At 36.0% G+C, this 18,560-nt stretch overlaps 1 protein-coding gene across 14 annotated transcripts; it reads right to left on the bottom strand.

Annotated features, from left to right (window-relative positions):
- Positions 1–1,999: 1,999 nt before the first annotated feature.
- On the bottom strand, positions 2,000–10,109 carry LOC121975694 (transcription factor UNE12-like). Of its 14 annotated transcripts, XR_006110400.1 has the most exons (7): positions 8,917–10,095; positions 8,286–8,390; positions 7,705–7,770; positions 7,060–7,125; positions 6,244–6,296; positions 2,904–3,005; positions 2,000–2,552 (listed from the first exon to the last, which is right to left on the bottom strand). XR_006110400.1 is itself a non-coding variant. In XM_042527501.1 (6 exons), the coding sequence occupies exons 1-6, from the start codon at positions 9,409–9,411 to the stop codon at positions 2,400–2,402; spliced, it is 729 nt and encodes a 242-aa protein (XP_042383435.1). In that variant the 5' UTR covers positions 9,412–10,088; the 3' UTR covers positions 2,000–2,399. The 14 variants fall into 14 exon arrangements, 11 of the variants coding, with proteins under 11 accessions (XP_042383435.1, XP_042383436.1, XP_042383433.1 ...); XR_006110402.1 differs by lacking the exon at positions 6,244–6,296; XM_042527501.1 differs by lacking the exons at positions 2,904–3,005; positions 6,244–6,296 and having other exon boundaries at positions 7,705–7,764; positions 8,921–9,016; positions 9,163–10,088.
- Between the last annotated feature and the right edge of the window lie 8,451 nt (positions 10,110–18,560).

Raw genomic sequence — 18,560 nt, 5'->3', positions numbered from 1 at the left:
ACTAAATATTATAAAAAAATTATTATTTAAAAGAACTTATGTACAAAATGTAAGTATGGTAAAATCTTCTATAATTTTTAATTGAATGGCAGTTATGAGTGACATATCAAAAATGAAGAATTTAAAATCGAACCTTGTCAAATACAAATTTTCATCGACTAGTATGAGTATCAATTTAAGTTTATTTAAATATTTAAATATTAAATTAAAAGAATCATTAATTAAATTTATTTTATCAAATATCATTTATCTAATTTTGAGTACTCTCAATGCACGTTTAATAATTTTTATAAAGAATCATTATTTAATTCATTTGTTAAATATTTTCGTCAAACTATAATTATTCATATAATTAAAAAATAGTAAGATAAAAAACAAAATTAAAGAGAATTTAATAAATTAAATAATAAAGTATTTTTATATTTGGAGTCGCTATTAAGTATTGACAAACTTATTTAGTGTATTCATAGTCATGAAACTTCTATATGAGCTCCTTTGTTATAATATATGTGCAACATCAAAAGTAAAAAATCTCACACATCTTTCTATTATCAAAAGACCTCTCAACAACTCCTTCGGATCCCACACTTTTTATTATATATATTTCTCTCATCTTTTTATTCTACATTATACATAGTTAAATTTTAATAAAATTTAATTTCATAAATTATTAATCTGAAATAACATTAATAATAAACTCTAGTTTTTTATATTTTAATATTTTTATCTTTTTTAAATTGCCAATAAAAATATTTAATAAAAATAAAAAAACAACGAAGAAATGGCTCCGTGATCTTGTAATTAAGGAAGGAGCTCCCTTCATTAGTGAGAATTGCATATATCTTATTATTTTTCTTAATTTTAAAAGAATATAGATTAACTATTAAAATATTAATATTATTTGATAATACTAATTCTATTCACTAGATATGTCATTTTTAAATTTATATCATTTTTAAATTTACATTTCAAGCTTGATTAAAATTTTTAAAAATTAAATTAAATCATTAAAATATTAATTGATATTTATATTAAAAAAATAGACTAGATTTTATACAATTAATGTAATGATTATATATATATATTTGATATTTTGTATACCCTTATGCAAACGACCAAGAGTGACATCCGATATGAACATCTGATATGATTAAAATCTAAATTTTTTTAATCTCTCTCTTATTTACATATAATAATTCTCTTCTCTTTCCTTTGATTACATGCAAGATAATGTTAGTGCCGCCAACACCATCATTTGTAGAAATCAGCACTAAAGTAGTGTTGACACTACCAAACCAGTACCATTCACTTTGATGCTGATTTTAAGATCAACTTTTTAAAGATCAGCTCCAACATTAAAACTGATCTTTAAAAATCAACTCCAACATAATATCAACTCCAATGTTGGAGCTTGTCTTTAAAACATTGGGGATAATCTTTAAAGGTCAACTCCAACATGTTCTAACATGCCGACTTTTAAAGACTAATACCAACACATTGGAGTCAATATTGGAGCTGATCTTTAAAAACCAACAGCAACATCAAGTAGGGTTGATTTGTAGAAACTAGAATTTGATTCATAAATTAGCATCATCTTAATACTGATTTATAAAAATTAATATCATCTTGGTGTACCAAGATAGATGATAAAAACTAAGACCGCTTTATATACAATTAAAAGAGAGAGAAGAAAATTATTACACATCATATCGCAGACTTTGATATATATATATATATATTCTGTATAGTTATCATGGTAGTGGCTGCTGATACGTTCTTACCATTCTGATATGTACTTATCATTGTAGTGGATTTGCGTTCTCACCTCAGCTTTTGCCTTTTGGCCGTGTTCTATTAGTCTTTCACCCAGCTTTCTGCATCTTCCGTTTTTAAAATCCTATATTTAAATAAGATGTTTATATGAAACTATCATTTCATATAAAACATTATATATATATATGACCTTGTCGACTTGCTTTCAATTCTTATGCATAGCGTGTAAGTCCAGACTATCAATTTAGCTTTGATTAGCACGCACCAGCCAAAAGTATCCTGTTAGTGCATTACAGTAATCCACTAAAAGGGCAGATCTATTTGGTAGCCTCTTGCCATTCAAAAACACATGAAAAATTATGTAGTTAGGTGGAGTCTACTAAGCCGGCCGTGTGTGCGATGATACACTTTTGACAAAATGTAGGGTGAGCATATGTGATGTGAACATCTAGCAGTCGCAAGGCATACAGGATCCTTTAGCTGTGTGGGGTTGGATTGCTATTGGAGACGCTGATGGAGATATGGATTAGCTAGCTATGAAGTATAGCTTTTTAAGGAGTATCTAGTTCTGGCTTGACTGTCTTGGATTCAGATTGGTGTTGGGTACCGTAGATGGCCATGGCGAGTCAGATTGGCATAATGCAGAGGGCTTTGGACTGGAGGAATTGCATTGCAGCTCCGATATCTTCTTCCATGAGCTTTGCAACTTGCCTTTCTGTGCCATCGGTCGACCATTTCTCCCAAATATGTAGTGTGCTACCGCCAGCACTAGTTTCACCCTTAAACAGCAAATTCACTATGTTATCAGATAGAAATATGACTAAATTCCATGGAATTGCATGAAATTGATTCCTAGAAGCTGAACAAGATAGACATGGAAAACTGAGATTCAAGCAGTCATAATGAATGTCTAGAAAATATTAAGAAACCTTTAGAAAACAAATATGGTGTGAGAACATTATGATTTGGAAGTACTTCACATCAATTTTGGAGAAACATGGAAATCCAATTACAGTTGTCACAAAAGTGCTTTGAAGTTAAGTCAGAAGCTGAAAACTTCAAACAGAATTCTCCAACAAATTTATATGTATGAGAAAATTCAAAGGAAACAGATGCCTGTGTATGCGGACCATTAAAGTCAATTCAAGAAGCACAAACATAGTCGCTCTTCATGTTGCTTAAATTAACTTGAAAGTCCTGGATTTGCAGTGATTCCAATCACTTCATGACACCTACAAAACCCCATTTTGCATTCATGAGGAAAGAACCATTGCTTAACCTGCTATAGGAGTATGGCCTACCATTGTTTAACTAGAAAATTACATTTTAGTCCCGCAAATTGCACTTTTTCATTTTGGTCCTATTATCTACAAATTCACATTCTTAATATATTAACTTGCATTTGTTTTTTCTAATTTCAATCTTTTTTTGTCTGGAATTCGAATTGACCACTGGTAATTATCTAGCTTAGAACGGCGACGTTGACATGGAAAATAAATTTGGATATTTTTATTTTTGGTGGACAAATCACCTACGTGGCAAATTTTTTAAGCCCACCTGGGCATTTTTGCTTGTGCTCCTTATTTATTTTAATGTCGTGGATTTAAAAAATTTGCCACATAGGTGATTTGTCCACCAAAAGCAAAAAATGCCCAAATTCATTTTCCATGTGAGCATCACCGCCACCAAATAGGCAATTACGGATGATCAATTCGAATTCCGGGCAAAAATGATTGAAATTGAAAAAAAAAAATACAAGTTAATGTACTAAGAATGTGAATTTGTAGATAATTTGATCAAAATTGGAAAAAGTGCAACTGCAGGACTAAAAATGTAATTCTCCCTTGTTTAACTGTACAAAGAATGTGCACTATCAGATTGAGTCAGGTGCCTTACCACACACCGTATGCAGCTATTTTCACTATGGTATCTAGATGGTACTTCTAATTATTTCTTGGAAGTATAAAGTTTGTTCATCTACTTTGAGCATTTTTCAATCGCATCACAACTAGTATTGAAGGGATACTCATGCTTTAGTGTTAAGTATAAAAAAAAACAAAACAAAACATGACAACTACCATACCACCCACGTGCCACCTCATACCTCTTTCATTTCTCCCTTTCTTTTATCCTCTTCCCCCACGACTTTTCCCTTTCTCTCCTTCCTTTTTCTCTCCGACGACAGAAGAGAAGAGAGATCACAACAGCCCCTCCCTTCCCTCTCTTTCTCTTCTTCCTTGTTCTCCTTCATCTGAGCAGCACCACCGGAGCTCGCTGAAGCTTGCTGGAAAAAGGAGGGGAAGGAACCCTAGCTTTTGCCCTCTTTTGGCAACAAGAGCAGCAAGTTGTTGCTCTCTTTTCCAACCAATCACAACTGCTGTCGGAGCTCCGCCGGAGCTAACTATGGTCACGCTGAACTCGCCGAGGCCACGGGTAAAGAGAGAAAGATCATCCATTTCCGTGCTCTTTTGTTTTCAGCCCTCCCTTCTCCTCCGATAGCTTCAACAGCAGCCCTAGTTGCTGTCTTTTTCTTGGCAGCACCGCCGGAGTTCGCCGGAGCTAGCTGAGACGGCCAGTGACAAACCCTAGTTGCTGCCCTCTTCTTCCAGCAACCACAGTGATCCATAAAAGGTATATTTTATATACCTTATGCTGATCGAATTGTGGTTAATATGGGTAAAGAATTAGATAATAATGGAGGTGTCTTTAAGGAATGCGAAGTGTTACGCGATAGCGAGATTAAAAATAATGATCTAGTGGCTTCGAGTCGTAGATCATGTTTAGATTGATGTTATGATTTTATTATCATTTTGACTATTAGAGTTATTATATTTTGTAGATACAAGCTCGAGTGGAGCACGGTGACCTACCGACACTCGCAGATTTTGCTGTATATAAAGTGGGTACATTTCTCTTTGACTCATATATTTATCCTTGTGCATGAATAAAGTAATAATGAAATTATATATATTTATATAATTATTTTAAAAAAAATGATACTTAAAATAGTGAAATGGGTATTAAATAATTAAATCATTGAAGGGTAAATAATTGATATTATTTCTTGTTCACATGTGGGTTAATACTGGGATTTATATGGGAAGGGTTGTTTTAAAAATTAAAGAAATATTCTGAATTACTCTTCTGTTGATACTTTGTCTTTTTGACTTGCTTGACCATTTGTTATGAAAAGAGAATAATCTTGATAAATGGATAAAATGGAATCCTCAAAGTGAAATAATAAAGATGATAATAAATAATTAAAAAGTGAAGACTATGAGCCTAGCTTTATACCAGAGCTCTATATTAGAGTACTGGACCGCCCACATGTCATTGTGGTAGCGCGGCGGCCTCGGTCTAGAGTACCTGACCGTACACTCGAGGTGTGGTGGCGTGATGTAGCCCTCGGTCAGTGTTTATTATGTCTTCCACCTGTGAGGGCTGATAGCCCGTACGTCAGATGACGTATGCCACAGTTTTATACTCTGAGGAGGCTTTTAGCCTATCCATGTGATATTACACTTTGATGATATTGGCTCAAGTGATTCACTTTTTAGTTGATCTATCAGATTTAGACTATGGATATACATGTTGATATTACTATGATAACTTGTATACCGATTGATTAAATAATAAGATTGAAGAATTGATTTTAATTGATGATGACAAATGATGATAAGGTGAAGATCCTAAACTCTAATATAAAAATTTTACCTGATTAAAGATAATGAGAAGATGATTATACATATATATGTATAAATGTAGAACTTTAAGGATAACCTAAAGTTGTAACAAAAGATTGTGAATTACTCTACTTCTTTGACTTCTTAAACAAGATTAAATTCATGCACATCTTTCTTGAGTATCCACTTAGCCATTTGACTAACTTTCTACATTCCTTAGTCTCCAGTTTTACAGACACAGGGATCCTTTTGATATTATAGTTGATTTTGGACTTTCATAGAGTTGCTCAGAGATCTCGACATGCTGATTTTCTCGTTTGTTTTACTTTTGTTTCGTTGTATTTACATTTTGAAATTTTGTTACAGATGTTTATCTGTATAGTAATTGTAGTCTATGAAAAATATGACATATATATAAATTTGATACATTTCGTGGTTATGTTATTTCTATTTTATGTATGTTCCAGCCGTGTGGGCTGATGAATATGTTGTTTATGTTTATGTATTGTGATGTATGTATGTATGCTTCATATTGTCACCGGTACAGGGGAGATGCCGTCGGATTTTTGTCTGGCAGGGACTCTTCTGGGGACGTGACAAATAATATAGACATTAGCACTTGAAAGAGATGTTTCGCTAAAAAATTAGTATTATATTAAAATGTATTACTAACAAGTAAGTCAAAGTTATTTGAAAAAAAAAATGCAAAATCAGGCTATCAATAGAGCAACAGAAGAAGTTCTTGCATGCCCTATTCCACATGCTATAATTTACCAAGAAACTTTACCTCCATCGGCACAGGGATTTCAGCTACCAGCTGTGCAACAGCACCAGCACCACCTAGTTTGCTCATGCTTAGAACATGATTCAGTGGATAAACACATTTGTATAATGAAATTTCCAACTTTCCATTTAGAGCAAACCATCAATATATTTAAAAAGAGTGATTCTGAATGTAATTATATGAACACAAGAATTATCATGAGGCAACTAGGAATTCGAGCTTGTGAAAATAAAACAAAGATGTAGTGAACAAAAAATATAACTTGTTCCACAAGCCATTTAGGAGAGAGAGTTGCTTCCTAACAGCAAACGTACTGCAGAAATGCATTCCTGTATAAAGGTGCCTAGGTCGAATGAGATATGCCCAGTCTAAATCGTTGAAAATGGCCTTAACCTTCACCAAGACACAAACATGGCAAGAAAAAATAGGGGCTTATCAGGTACCATGGAATACAGTCTAAACCTTCATCAAGTTATGAAGGTCAAGATCTCCATGTCAGTCATCAATTGAGAAAAAAAAAATATAGTAGTCCATCTCCATTGTGTTTTTTCTTTGGATCTTAGATGAATATGAGATACCAAAGTACCGTGCATTGTTAAATACCCCTAAATGTAAACAATGCTTGAAGCAATTGGAACCACAAGAGCACACTTAAGTTTGTTATTTCAGAAGGACAAAACTGGTGAGCCAGTACACAAATCTAAAAGAAAAGGGAGTGCAAGGTCATTGTCTAAGAATCTTTTTCAAGGGCAAGCAATGTATTTTCTTTCATAAAACCAACTAGAAGGATTAATTTTATGGGGAATGATAGATATTTACCTTCACTTGAAGCCTCAAAAATTTAACATAGTCTAGAATCTCATCAAGCATTGCTGCTCTATCAGTCTGCATATGATGGTAAGTAAACTTTTAGTACATAGCCAAGGAATCAGGTGTTCACAATTGTCATGGTCAGGCTTTTCAAAATAGACTAAGTGGATCACTACATTATCTTTTGCCAAAAGTTAGATGCCCAAACACCTTTTTGTGCTGAAAGTCATTTATATAATATATTTAACTAGAACAGAAAAAATATAAGTTATTTTCAACTTAAAGCAATCTCAACGAAGACAGTGAAGTGACACTTTCCTTTTAGCATTTTTTTTTATTATGACACATAACAAGACAGTCGAAGTATGGAACAATTAAAACAAAAATCACTTTCAGCATATATATTGCAGGGCACATAGTATAAACAATATTCAGATAAAGCATTAAAATGAACAGAGGGGGAAAACAGCATAGTGATGTTCCCCTCCGAATGATGACATACTATAGAAAATAAACTATACTAATCTTCAAGCAAACAACTCAATTTAATTTAGAAGGACTCTACTTTCTGAGATTGCATAACAAACTGATTTATACTTTTATTGTAACAAAGTGTGCATCAAATATAAGAGAGTCAGAGATTTCAATGTTGACCTTATTTGTGTTGGGAACCAATTCTTGCAAAGCTCTTAGCCTTTCTGCTATTCGTTCTCTCTGTTGCTGCAAGAGAAAATAAAGTCAAATACAAAAGGGATCCTTATGTCTTTACAACTTAATATTATTCTTGTTATTCTTGGTCTTTTTGCATATATTAAAAACATAATCTCTGTTCAATAGAAAAGATAATACACTGAGGGAATTTATGCTGATATAGTATCCATTAAACATGAGGCTAAAAATTATCTTGAATATGAAGTTACTTTCAGCAATTTATTCTCAAATTCAAACATCAGAAAACAGATTAGACAAACTAAGCTAATTAAAAACCTAGTCCGCATAGTAGAAACATATGAAAACCATGAGAAATTCTAGTATGAATAATAGTTACTGCTTAGTGGGCAGAAATAGCGTGGACTCTGGTGTACAAAAACATATCTGTGTCAAGATAACCATCAATTAACTAAAATCCTCATAATGTGTAACTATTTTAGAGGCAAGTCTGAGTTTATTATCACAGCTCAGCCAATAGGAAGAGGTAGATATCAGATGCACTATGTAGGAGGACCAAACATTACCCGCTCAGCAATGCTATGAGGGTCTGAGGCTTGACCACGCCTTGCTCGCACCTTCGGTCGTGGAGCTGCTGTGATTCCACCTTGCTTCACTTGACCATGGAAGATCTGTAAAACAATGGACAGAATGATAAAAATCATAATTATACACCATTAAAACATGTGAACTTCTTCTAGGCATAGATAATGAGCTAATTAATAGTTATGCATTGGATGGTACATAAAAAAGAGGAGCATATAAAGCTAACACAAAGATGAAATGCTCGTAACTGATACATAGAAGAGCTAAAATGGAGAGCGTACTCATCCTCTTTTCTGGAAAATGATTAGTTCAAATTTGATATGATGACTTTTTACCTATCATCATAAATAACATTAAATTTCACTTGACAGTGCAGAATATAAACTAAGATGATAAAAACACATCATTTGTATCCATAAGTGGGTTTGACCGTAGATGGAAAAAAATTGTGTTCCCTGTAAAAGCCCGATAATACGAGATCATCAGTAGAATTTGAACCAAGTAGGGGAGAAAGAAAGAAAAAATTCAACCGTTTCAATATTCCACAAGAGGATCATTGACCACAACGAGAAATAAGCCAAAAAATAACCAAAAAGCAAGTTTGTTGAGTACCAACCACCTGCGGAGGAGGAGGAGTTGGCTGGACTTGATGAGGGCGGAGTTGGCCAAAACCCGGCGAAAGCAATCCTGCCAACTGCATCGACTCTCTCTCCTGCTCCACAGAGACGCCGATAATTCCCAACTCATCGGTAACGACAAACGATCAACTTGAAGCAAAAGACATGGGATTCGACACGCCCATCGTTTCGTCGAACGCTCAAACCCGGTCAAAACAATAGGAGAAAGTGACGCGCTCACCGCCTTGCGGTCGATCCCCTCGTGGAGCCGATTCCCAACAGACGAACCCTGCTCCAAGCTCAGCCCCAGAGGGAACGCCATGCCACCACCAGAAGCGGATGGTCCATCGGCGGAGCTGCGGCAGCGTGCCATGCTGGCGGCGAGCGCAGCCTCGTCCCCGGTTCCGTAGGACGAGGGCATGGCAAAGATCTGCTCCAGGAAGTCATCACCTAGCCCCTCCGGGGGTGGCGGCGGGACCTGACCCGCCATGGCGATTGCGCGAGGAGATGCGGAGAGGAGGGGGGCTCATAAAGCATGGAGGGGATGAAGGAGTGCGTGGGAAAGAGAAAGGGTTTGGTGGTGTGGTAGGAGTAGGGGAAGTGTGCGGTTCCTTTATTATAATATAGTGAAACTGCCACGGCACAATAAAATAAAGAGGGAGAGTGAGATAATAAAGAAAGTTGGGGGGTCTTTTGTTAATAATTGGTCTCGTCTTCCCCGTCAGAGCCTTTGAACTTGCTGGAAACTTTGAAGGCAGAGATCGGCCGGAGAATAATGCCGCCGCCGCCGGAGCTGCTCTCATCTTGGGCTTCTACGGGGTGCGCTTGGTCATGCCGCGGCCGGCACGAGAGCGACGATCCGCTGGAGCCTATCGGATCGGCCAATGAACAGCGACAGGAGGGGTTTGGATGACGGAGCCGTCAGACTTGTTCGGCCACGCCACCTCGAAATCCGACTTGAAGTCCGCGTCCATCAGATGAACCTGCCAGCCTCCGGCGGCCGCTACCACTACGTCGACGTACTCATACTCCCTTGCAGGAAAAGAGGGATCTTTATGCCGTTGAGACTTGCAAATGGTTGCGTCGTAGCTGGCGAGGCGAAGCCCATCCACGACCATCCTCCGGCAGATGCGCTTGTTCTGAGACCTTCGCCTTCTCGATATCTTCAATGCGCCTGTGAAGAGATTTCTCTCCGCCGCGCTCGCGCAAGGCACCAATTGCAAATCCCGCCACACCCGTTTAAAATCGAGTTTCGTGCCCTCAAAATCGAAACTTTTCGGCAAATTAGGGAACACGCTGTTGGGAAAATCGAATAGAAAATGGTGTAATGGATGAAAGAGATTTTATTGCGCATGAAAATTTAGTCTTAGATTGGCCGTTTCAAGATTTAATAATTGGTTTATATTATTTTAGAAGAATATATATTGTGAATACATGTATGAAAAAAGACTCACTTTTATAAGTGAATGTGTATAGGGTGCACATCTAGGATCTGAATTTATCCCAAATTAAGTTAACTCTTGTGTGATCACGACCTATAAATGCATCTAAAAAAATTAATTGACATTTTGCAACATAAATTATTCTTTGCTCAAATACAGTGCATTACCGCTTAATGTGATTAATAAGAAATGTCAAATAAAAAAAATAACACCTTGTAAAAGGCCTTAAGCATAAGAGGAAAAAATATAAGAAAAAAGTATAATACTCATTCAGTTCACCATAACTAATAGTGCTCGATGGAGACTTGCAGTTCGCCATTGTATCCTGAAAAAAATGACTCAAAGTCAACCTCACAGCATCGATGGCGATGGGTGAATCTATTTTAAGGGGACTACGTTAAAGGCCGGGCTTAGCCTCTCAATTATCGAACCCTTGGAAATCCATTCGGACTTGGCAGTCAGGTAGGTGACTTCTCCCCTGACTCTGCACTCAAACTTTGGTGAACTCGACAGTCAGCACTCAACACTTGGCAGAAACCAGCCTCAATGGCAGCCTGAGATTATTTACGCAGGTTATCTCAACAGATAAGTTAAATTTGATTTAATGTAATTTTAATTGAGTTAAGTCCCCAAAATCTCTTGCAGATTGTCCAACAATTTTAAAATAGATTCAGTTCTATTAAGATGACCATAGAAAGTATTAAGGTGCAACAAACTCATCACGTGAAAGCCCCCCTCCGCTCGATTGGGAATGTTCAAATTAACTAAGGAGAAAAGCCAGAGAAGTTCACTGGGTTGAACTTCAAGATGTGGCTACAGAAGTGTTGGAGTGTATACTAAAAGCCTAGCTTTTGTATAAACATTTATAAGAATCACATTGGTCAGATGTCTACATTTATATATATACCAAATGTAGATGTTCAATTAATTTATATTGTAGATAACATAGTGTGTGGTGTCACACACAGAAGATTGTGTTATCGGTTCTTTATAAATTATAAACAATAGCTCACGACTAAGATGGAAAGGAACAAACCATTGGAATAGTCGTAGTGTAATTAGACATTAGTTTATCTTGACTAATAAATTACACTAGTACACTTTAAGTGTATTGAGCATGCCCATTTAAGGTAAGTTCTTTTTATACTGATTTAATAAAAGAACTAGACCTTAGTTATTATGGAAATGTGTGCTCTTAATCCTAATATAATAACAAGCACATATATTTAATATTTATTTCTTTAATTTATCAATGGGTGAGATTTAGTTCAATAAATCAATAAGCCCGATAAGTTGGGAAATGATGTTACTTATAGTGTGACTTATTGATTATAGAAGGAAATTGTGTCCTAGTAATCTAGGTTGATAATGTCCCCAAGAGGAGCTCATAAAGATTGTCATGTTAAACCCTGTGTTGGTTGCTACTCGGAAAGCCTAGAGGTTCCACTGTACAAAATTTTGTACAAAGGTCTGAACCTTTTCCTAGCTACCATGTGTTCTTTTAAATTAAATTTTGGATCGCCTGCGGAACTTAACACGTTTGATCCAAAACTTAATCTATTTGTTCTTTTATGTTTTGACTTGGATCTCCTGCGGAACTTAACACGTTCGACCCAAATCACCTTAAGTTATTAATTTCATTAAATATAAATTTCCATAATTGGTTCCCAGTACTGACGTGGCGAGGCACACGGCCTTCTTGGATATGGGAGCAACCACCACCGACTAGACAAAACCTTTTATAGAAATCTAATATTTAATTTCCTAAAATAACTTTAGGTTAACCAAAAAGAACAATCAAATCACAAGGAAAAGAAAAAACAAAAGAACACAACATCGAAAAACATATTCGAAATTCTAGAACGTAAGCCTCTTGTATTTGGTATTATTTCCATAAATAACTAGTATGATGCGGAAAGAAAAATTACTAGTTATACCTTGTAGAAAAACCTCTTGATCTTCTACCGTATTCCTCTTCTAACCTCGGACGTTGTGTGGGCAACGATCTTCCGAGATGAGAAACCACCAACCACCTTCTTCTCCTCCTAGCTAGGTTCGGCCAATAAGGAAGCTTCACCAAGGAAGAAAATCAAAACACCAACCAAGCTCCAAGAGATGCTAGCTTTCTCTCCTCCTTCTTCTTCTTCTCCAAGTAGTATCCGGCCACCACAAGAACTCCAAGAGGGATGAAGTATTCGGCCACCACAAGAGGAAGAGAGGGAGAGGATGATGGCCGGCCACAACACCAAGGAAAAGAGGGAGAGAAAATAATAGAGGCCGTGTCTCATGAAGGCACCCCCACCCCTTCTTTTATATTCCTTGACCTAGGCAAATTAGGAAATTTAATTACAATAAAATTTCCTTAATTTCCTTGACATGATTTAATTGAGAAAAATAAAATAAAATTTCCCAAATAAACTCTAATGGCCGGCCACATCAATGAAGGGAAAAATTAGACAAGTTTTAATCAACAATTAAAACTTCCTAATTTGTTTCCGGAAATTTTAAAATTAAAATTTCTCTTTAAAAATCTCTTCATGGTTGATAAAAGAAAATTTCTATAATTTTAATTTTATCAACATGTGGATAATTTTAAAGAGAAAATAAAATATCTCACCAATCTACAAATAAGGAAAGAGATCTAATCTTTTTCTTTAATCTTTTGTAGATCTTTTACAAGAGAGATATTTTAATTTTAATTCTCTTTAATAAATTATTTATTCCACATAATAAAAATTAAAATTAAAATCCCTTTTTAATTTAATTTGGCCGGCCCCCACTAGCTTGGGTTCAAGCTAGGGCCGCCCTTATACCTAGGTAGGCCCTAGCTTGGTTCCCAAGTTAGCTTGGTCGGCCCCTTATATGGGTATAGAAGGTGGGTATAGGTGGGTATAGTACTCTATAAATAAGAGGCTACGATAGGGACCGAGAGGAGGAATTGGTTTTGGTCTCCCGATAAAATTACATCGTTCGCCCCGAACACACAACTTAATTTTATCAATAATAATTCATTCCACTAGAGAACTATTATTGAACTACCGCACCAATCCCAAATTACATTTTTTGGGCTCCTTCTTATTATGAGTGTGTTAGTCTCCCTGTGTTTAAGATATCGAATGTCCACTAATTAAGTGAGCTACTGACAACTCATTTAATTAATATCTAAGTCCAAGAGTAGTACCACTCAACCTTATTGTCATGTCAGACTAAGTCCACCTGCAGGGTTTAACATGACAAACCTTATGAGCTCCTCTTGAGGACATTATCAACCTAGTATCTCTAGGACACAGTTTCCTTCTATAATCAACAACACACACTATAAGTGATATCATTTTCCAACTTATCGGGCTTATCGATTCATCGAACTAAATCTCACCCATTGATAAATTAAAGAAATAAATATCAAATATATGTGCTTGTTATTATATTAGGATTAAGAGCACACACTTCCATAATAACTGAGGTCTTTGTTCCTTTATAAAGTCAGTATAAAAGAAACGACCTCAAATGGTCCTACTCAATACACTCTAAGTGTACTAGTGTAATTATACAGTCAAGACAAACTGATACCTAATTACACTACGACCTTCTAATGGTTTGTTCCTTTCCATTTTGGTCGTGAGCTACTGTTTATAATTTATAAGGTACTGATAACATCATCTTCTGCACGTGACACCACATGCTATGTTATCTACAATATAAATTAATTGAACAACTACAACTAAATGTAGACAATTTGACCAAATGTGATTCTTTATTCAAAACAAATGTTTACAAAAGCTTAGGCTTTCAGTATACACTCCAACACCCTGCAGGTAGACTTAGTCCGACATGATGATAAGGTTGAGTGGTACTACTCTTGGACTAAGATATTAATTAAATAAGTTGGCAGTAACTCACTTAATTAGTGGACATTCGACATCTTAAATATAGGGAGACTAACACACTCATAATAAGAAGGAGCCCAAAAATGTAATTTGGGATTGGTGCGGTAGTTCAATAATAATTCTTTAGTGGTATGAATTATTATTGATGAAGTTAAGTTGTGTGTTCGGGCGAACACGGGAAGCTTAATTTCATCGGGAAACCAAAATCAATTCCTCCTCTCGGTCCCTATCGTAGCCTCTTGTATATAGAGATTTATACCCACCACATACCCACCTTCTTACCCACTTTTGGTGGCCGGCCAAGCCAAGCTTGAAGCTCAAGCTTAGGGCCGGCCAAGACCCAAAGGTTGAGCCAAGTTAATTGGCCGGCCAATCAAGCTTGGGCCGGCCATAGCTTGGAGCCCAAGCTTGATTGGCCAACCATATTAAAAGGGAATTTATTTTTAATTAAAATTATTTCTTATGTGGATATCATGGTTTTAAAAGAGAGTTTAAAATTTAAAATTTTCCTTTTATAGCTTTCTACAAAAGATTAAGAAAAGATTTGAAATCTTTCCTTATTTGTAGATTGAAAGGAAATTTTAATTTTGAGAAAACTTTCCTTTTTAATCATGTTCATGATTTAAAAAAGAGTTTAAAAATTAAATATTCTCTTTTATTAATTTCTACAAAATATTAAGAAAAGATTTGATATCTTTCCTTATTTGTAGATTGAAAAAAGATTTTAATTTTTAGAGATAACTTTCCTTTTTGGAAATTATCCACATGTTTAAAAGAAAGATTTTAATTTATAAAATTTCCTTTTTACTAACCAATCATGAAGGGATAAAAATTATTGGAGAAATATTTATAAATTTTTGGAAACAAATTAGGAAGTTTTAATTCTTGTGTGAATTAAACTTTCCTTGTTTTAGAATTAGAAGTGGCCGAGAAGATGTTTATGAGGAGGAAATTATTTTTTTAATTAAAAATGTTTCCCTTTTCATGGCAAAAGAATTAAGGAAGTTTTTATTAAAATTTCCTTATTTTCCAAGACAAAGGAATATAAAAGAGGGGGTAGAGGTGCCTTCATGGCTAACGACTCTATTCTATTCTTCATCTCTTTTCTTCTTTGGTGGCCGACCTAGCTTCTCCCTCTTCTCTTCTTCTTGTGGCCGGCGGCAACTTCTCTAGGAGCATGGTTGGTGGCCGGATTTTACTTGAGGAGGAAGAAGGAGGCTTTGTTACCTAGCATCCCTTGGAGTTTGGTGGTGGCCGAACCTCATCTTTTTATGAAGATATCTTGGTGGCCGAAACCTACAAGGAAGAAGAAGGTGATTGGTGGTTCTCATCTCGGAAGATCGTTGCCCACACAACGTCCGAGGTTAGAAGAGGAATACGATAGAAGATCAAGAGGTCATTAAAGTTTACAAAGAAAGGTATTACTAGTATTTATTTTCCGCATCATGCTAGTTTATTTTCCCTTGTATGAATTATAAATACAAGAGACAATTAGATCTAGTTTTTCGAGTTTGTGTTTTCTTCTTTTTCGAATTTGTGATTCGATTGTTCTTTTTGGTTAACCTAGAGTTATTTAAGGAAATAAATATTAGATTTCCTTAAAAGGCTTTGCCTAGGCGGTGGCGGTTGCTCCCATATCCAAGAAGGTCATGTGCCTCGCCATGCAGTCCTGGAAGCTAATTTTGGAAATTAATATTTATGGAATTAATAACTTAGGTAGATTTGAATCAATAGTGTTAAGTTCCGCTTGCGATTCAAATCTAAACCATTAAGAACAGATAAGTTAAAATTTGGAATCAATGATGTTAAGTTCCGTCTGCGATTCCTAATTTAACTTCTAAAGAACACAATAGGTTATTTAAGGAAAGGTTCGACACTTGTAAAAAAAAAATTTGTACAGTGGAATCGGTACGTTTTCCTAGGACTAACCAACAAGAAAATGCTCTTCTACTTAACTACGCTCAATCTAGTCTGGTTCTTGACCGAGAACCCTCCTAAACAAACTGATGATGCTGATGTTCAGACCATTAGTGTAGTGGAGGCATGAAATCATTCTGAGTTCCTTTGCCGAAACTATATCATTAACTGCCTTGCCAGCTCACTGTACGTTGTGTATAACATGAAGAGAACGACTAAGAAAATGTAGGAGTCCTTAGACAAGAAGTTCAAGATAGAGAATGCAAAGACTAAGAAAATTCATTACGGATTGATTCCTGAACTACAAGATGGTTGACTCTAAGACGGTGATCAACTAAGTCCAAGAACCTTAAGTGATCTTGCACGAGATCCACCTAGAAGGTATGATTCTGAGTGAAACCTTCTAGGTAGGCAATCATTAAGAAACTTCCTCTCGGCTGGAAGGACTTCAATAACTATCTGAAATACAATCGAAAGGAGATAAATGTGAAAGAAATCATTGTTAGACTTTGAATTGAAGAAGACAATAAGAGTTAGGCTATTGTGAAAGCCAACATAATCGAGCATGGTCAAAACTCAAAATGGAAGAACCCTAAGACTTCCAAGATAGAACCCAGAGGAATCATAAGTAAGAAATTCTCTAGGAAGTATTTTAACTGTGGCCAAATTGGTCATAAATTTTTGGAGTGCAAAAAGTCGAAGAAGAAATAGGAAACCAACTTGAATGAGGGACCAAAAATGGATGACCTCTACGTCGTAGTCTCTGAACTGAACCTAGTGGGTTCAATTCCATGACAATGGTGAATTGATATATGAGTCACCAGATATATATGCTGCAGCAAGGAGCTGCTCCACAACTTTGAAGAAATCAAATATGGAGAGAAATTATTCATGGGGAATTCAGTAACCTCGGGCATCATGAGCTAAGAAAAAGTGGTACTGAAGTTGACCTCGAGCAAGGAATTGACTCTCAACAATGTATTGTATGTTTCAGAGATTCAGAAGAATCTAGTATCCGGATCACTTTTGAGCAAGAATTGCTTCCGCATTATTTTTGAGTCGGGCAAAGTTATTTTGTCCAAAAATAAAATGTATTTAAGAAAGGGTTGCATGACTGATGGGTTATTTAAGCTCAGTGTAATCGTGATTATGCCTAAGTTAATAAAATTGCAAACTCTTCAACATATATGCTTGAATCTTTATGTTTGTGACATAGCAGACTAGGACATGTTAAATGCGATGTGTTGCGAAGATTAATTAACATACAAAGCATACCTATATTCCTTTTTGACCCAAAACACAAGTGTGAAATTTGCGTTGAAGCAAAAATGATAAGATCATCCTTTCAACATGTTGAAAGAAGTAAAGAACCACTCGACCTAATTCACACCGACGTATGTGACCTAAAAGGTACACCAACATGTGATGGGATAAATACTTCATCACTTTTATAGATGATAACACAAAATATTATTATGTGTATTTTCTCAAAAGTAAGGATGAAGGTATAGAGAAATTCGGTCTCTAAAAGAATGAGGTTGAAACCAACTTAATAAGAAAATTAAGGTGGTTCTAAGTGATCAAAGCGATGAATATGTTTCACCATTCACTAAGTTGTGTGTTGAATATGGAATTAGATGAAACAACTGATAGATCGAGTAGTTGCGATAGAGGGCGGGGTGAATATCGCTTTTTAAAACTCTTCTTTTCGTATATTAAAAATCAAAGTTAAGCAGCGGAAAATAAACAAGGAGACACATTCTTTTACTTCGTTCGGAGCCTAGCTCGACTCCTACTCGAAGGCCCGCTGTCCTTGACCTCACCGATGGGAAAATCACTATAACTCTTCTCTCCGAAATCCTCGGAGAGAAGCAGATCGTACACGTACAAATAGAATAAGATAGTAACAATCCTACTATCTTATTGAAATTAAGTGCAATATAAAAATATACCGACAATTATGTATAGGTTGAAGCTCGGTCGGCACTTCCAGACGGAGTAGATTTGCCGAGTCGAAGACTTGTAGCACAATCCGTACGCAACGAGAAGACTTGAAGATGATCAGAAAATACTGTTTGATCTCTGTCTTCGAGCCTGCTTTTATAGATGTACTGGAGGTTCGGTTGACCGATCCTACTTTTCGGTCGACCGAACCCGCTCCCTTCCTTCCCGGCTGAAGTTTGAAGCTGGCTCGATCTTTTGCATTTATAGGTCTTTAATGGTTCGGTCGACCGATCAGACCTTTCGGTCGACCGAACAGCTTCCTTCCCTGTTCGTCGTGATTTTGCCGAGATCATCATTTACTGCAGAATAAATGCTGATTGGATCGGTCGACCGATCCCCAGGTTCGGTTGAGCGATCAACCTATTTCCTTTGCTGCTGATCGGTGCTGA

This window comes from Zingiber officinale, chromosome 4B (assembly GCF_018446385.1).
Source record: "Zingiber officinale cultivar Zhangliang chromosome 4B, Zo_v1.1, whole genome shotgun sequence".
Taxonomy (NCBI): domain Eukaryota; kingdom Viridiplantae; phylum Streptophyta; class Magnoliopsida; order Zingiberales; family Zingiberaceae; genus Zingiber; species Zingiber officinale.
Note: the sequence above shows the minus strand (reverse complement) of the source record. Positions and strands in the feature narration are given on the sequence as shown.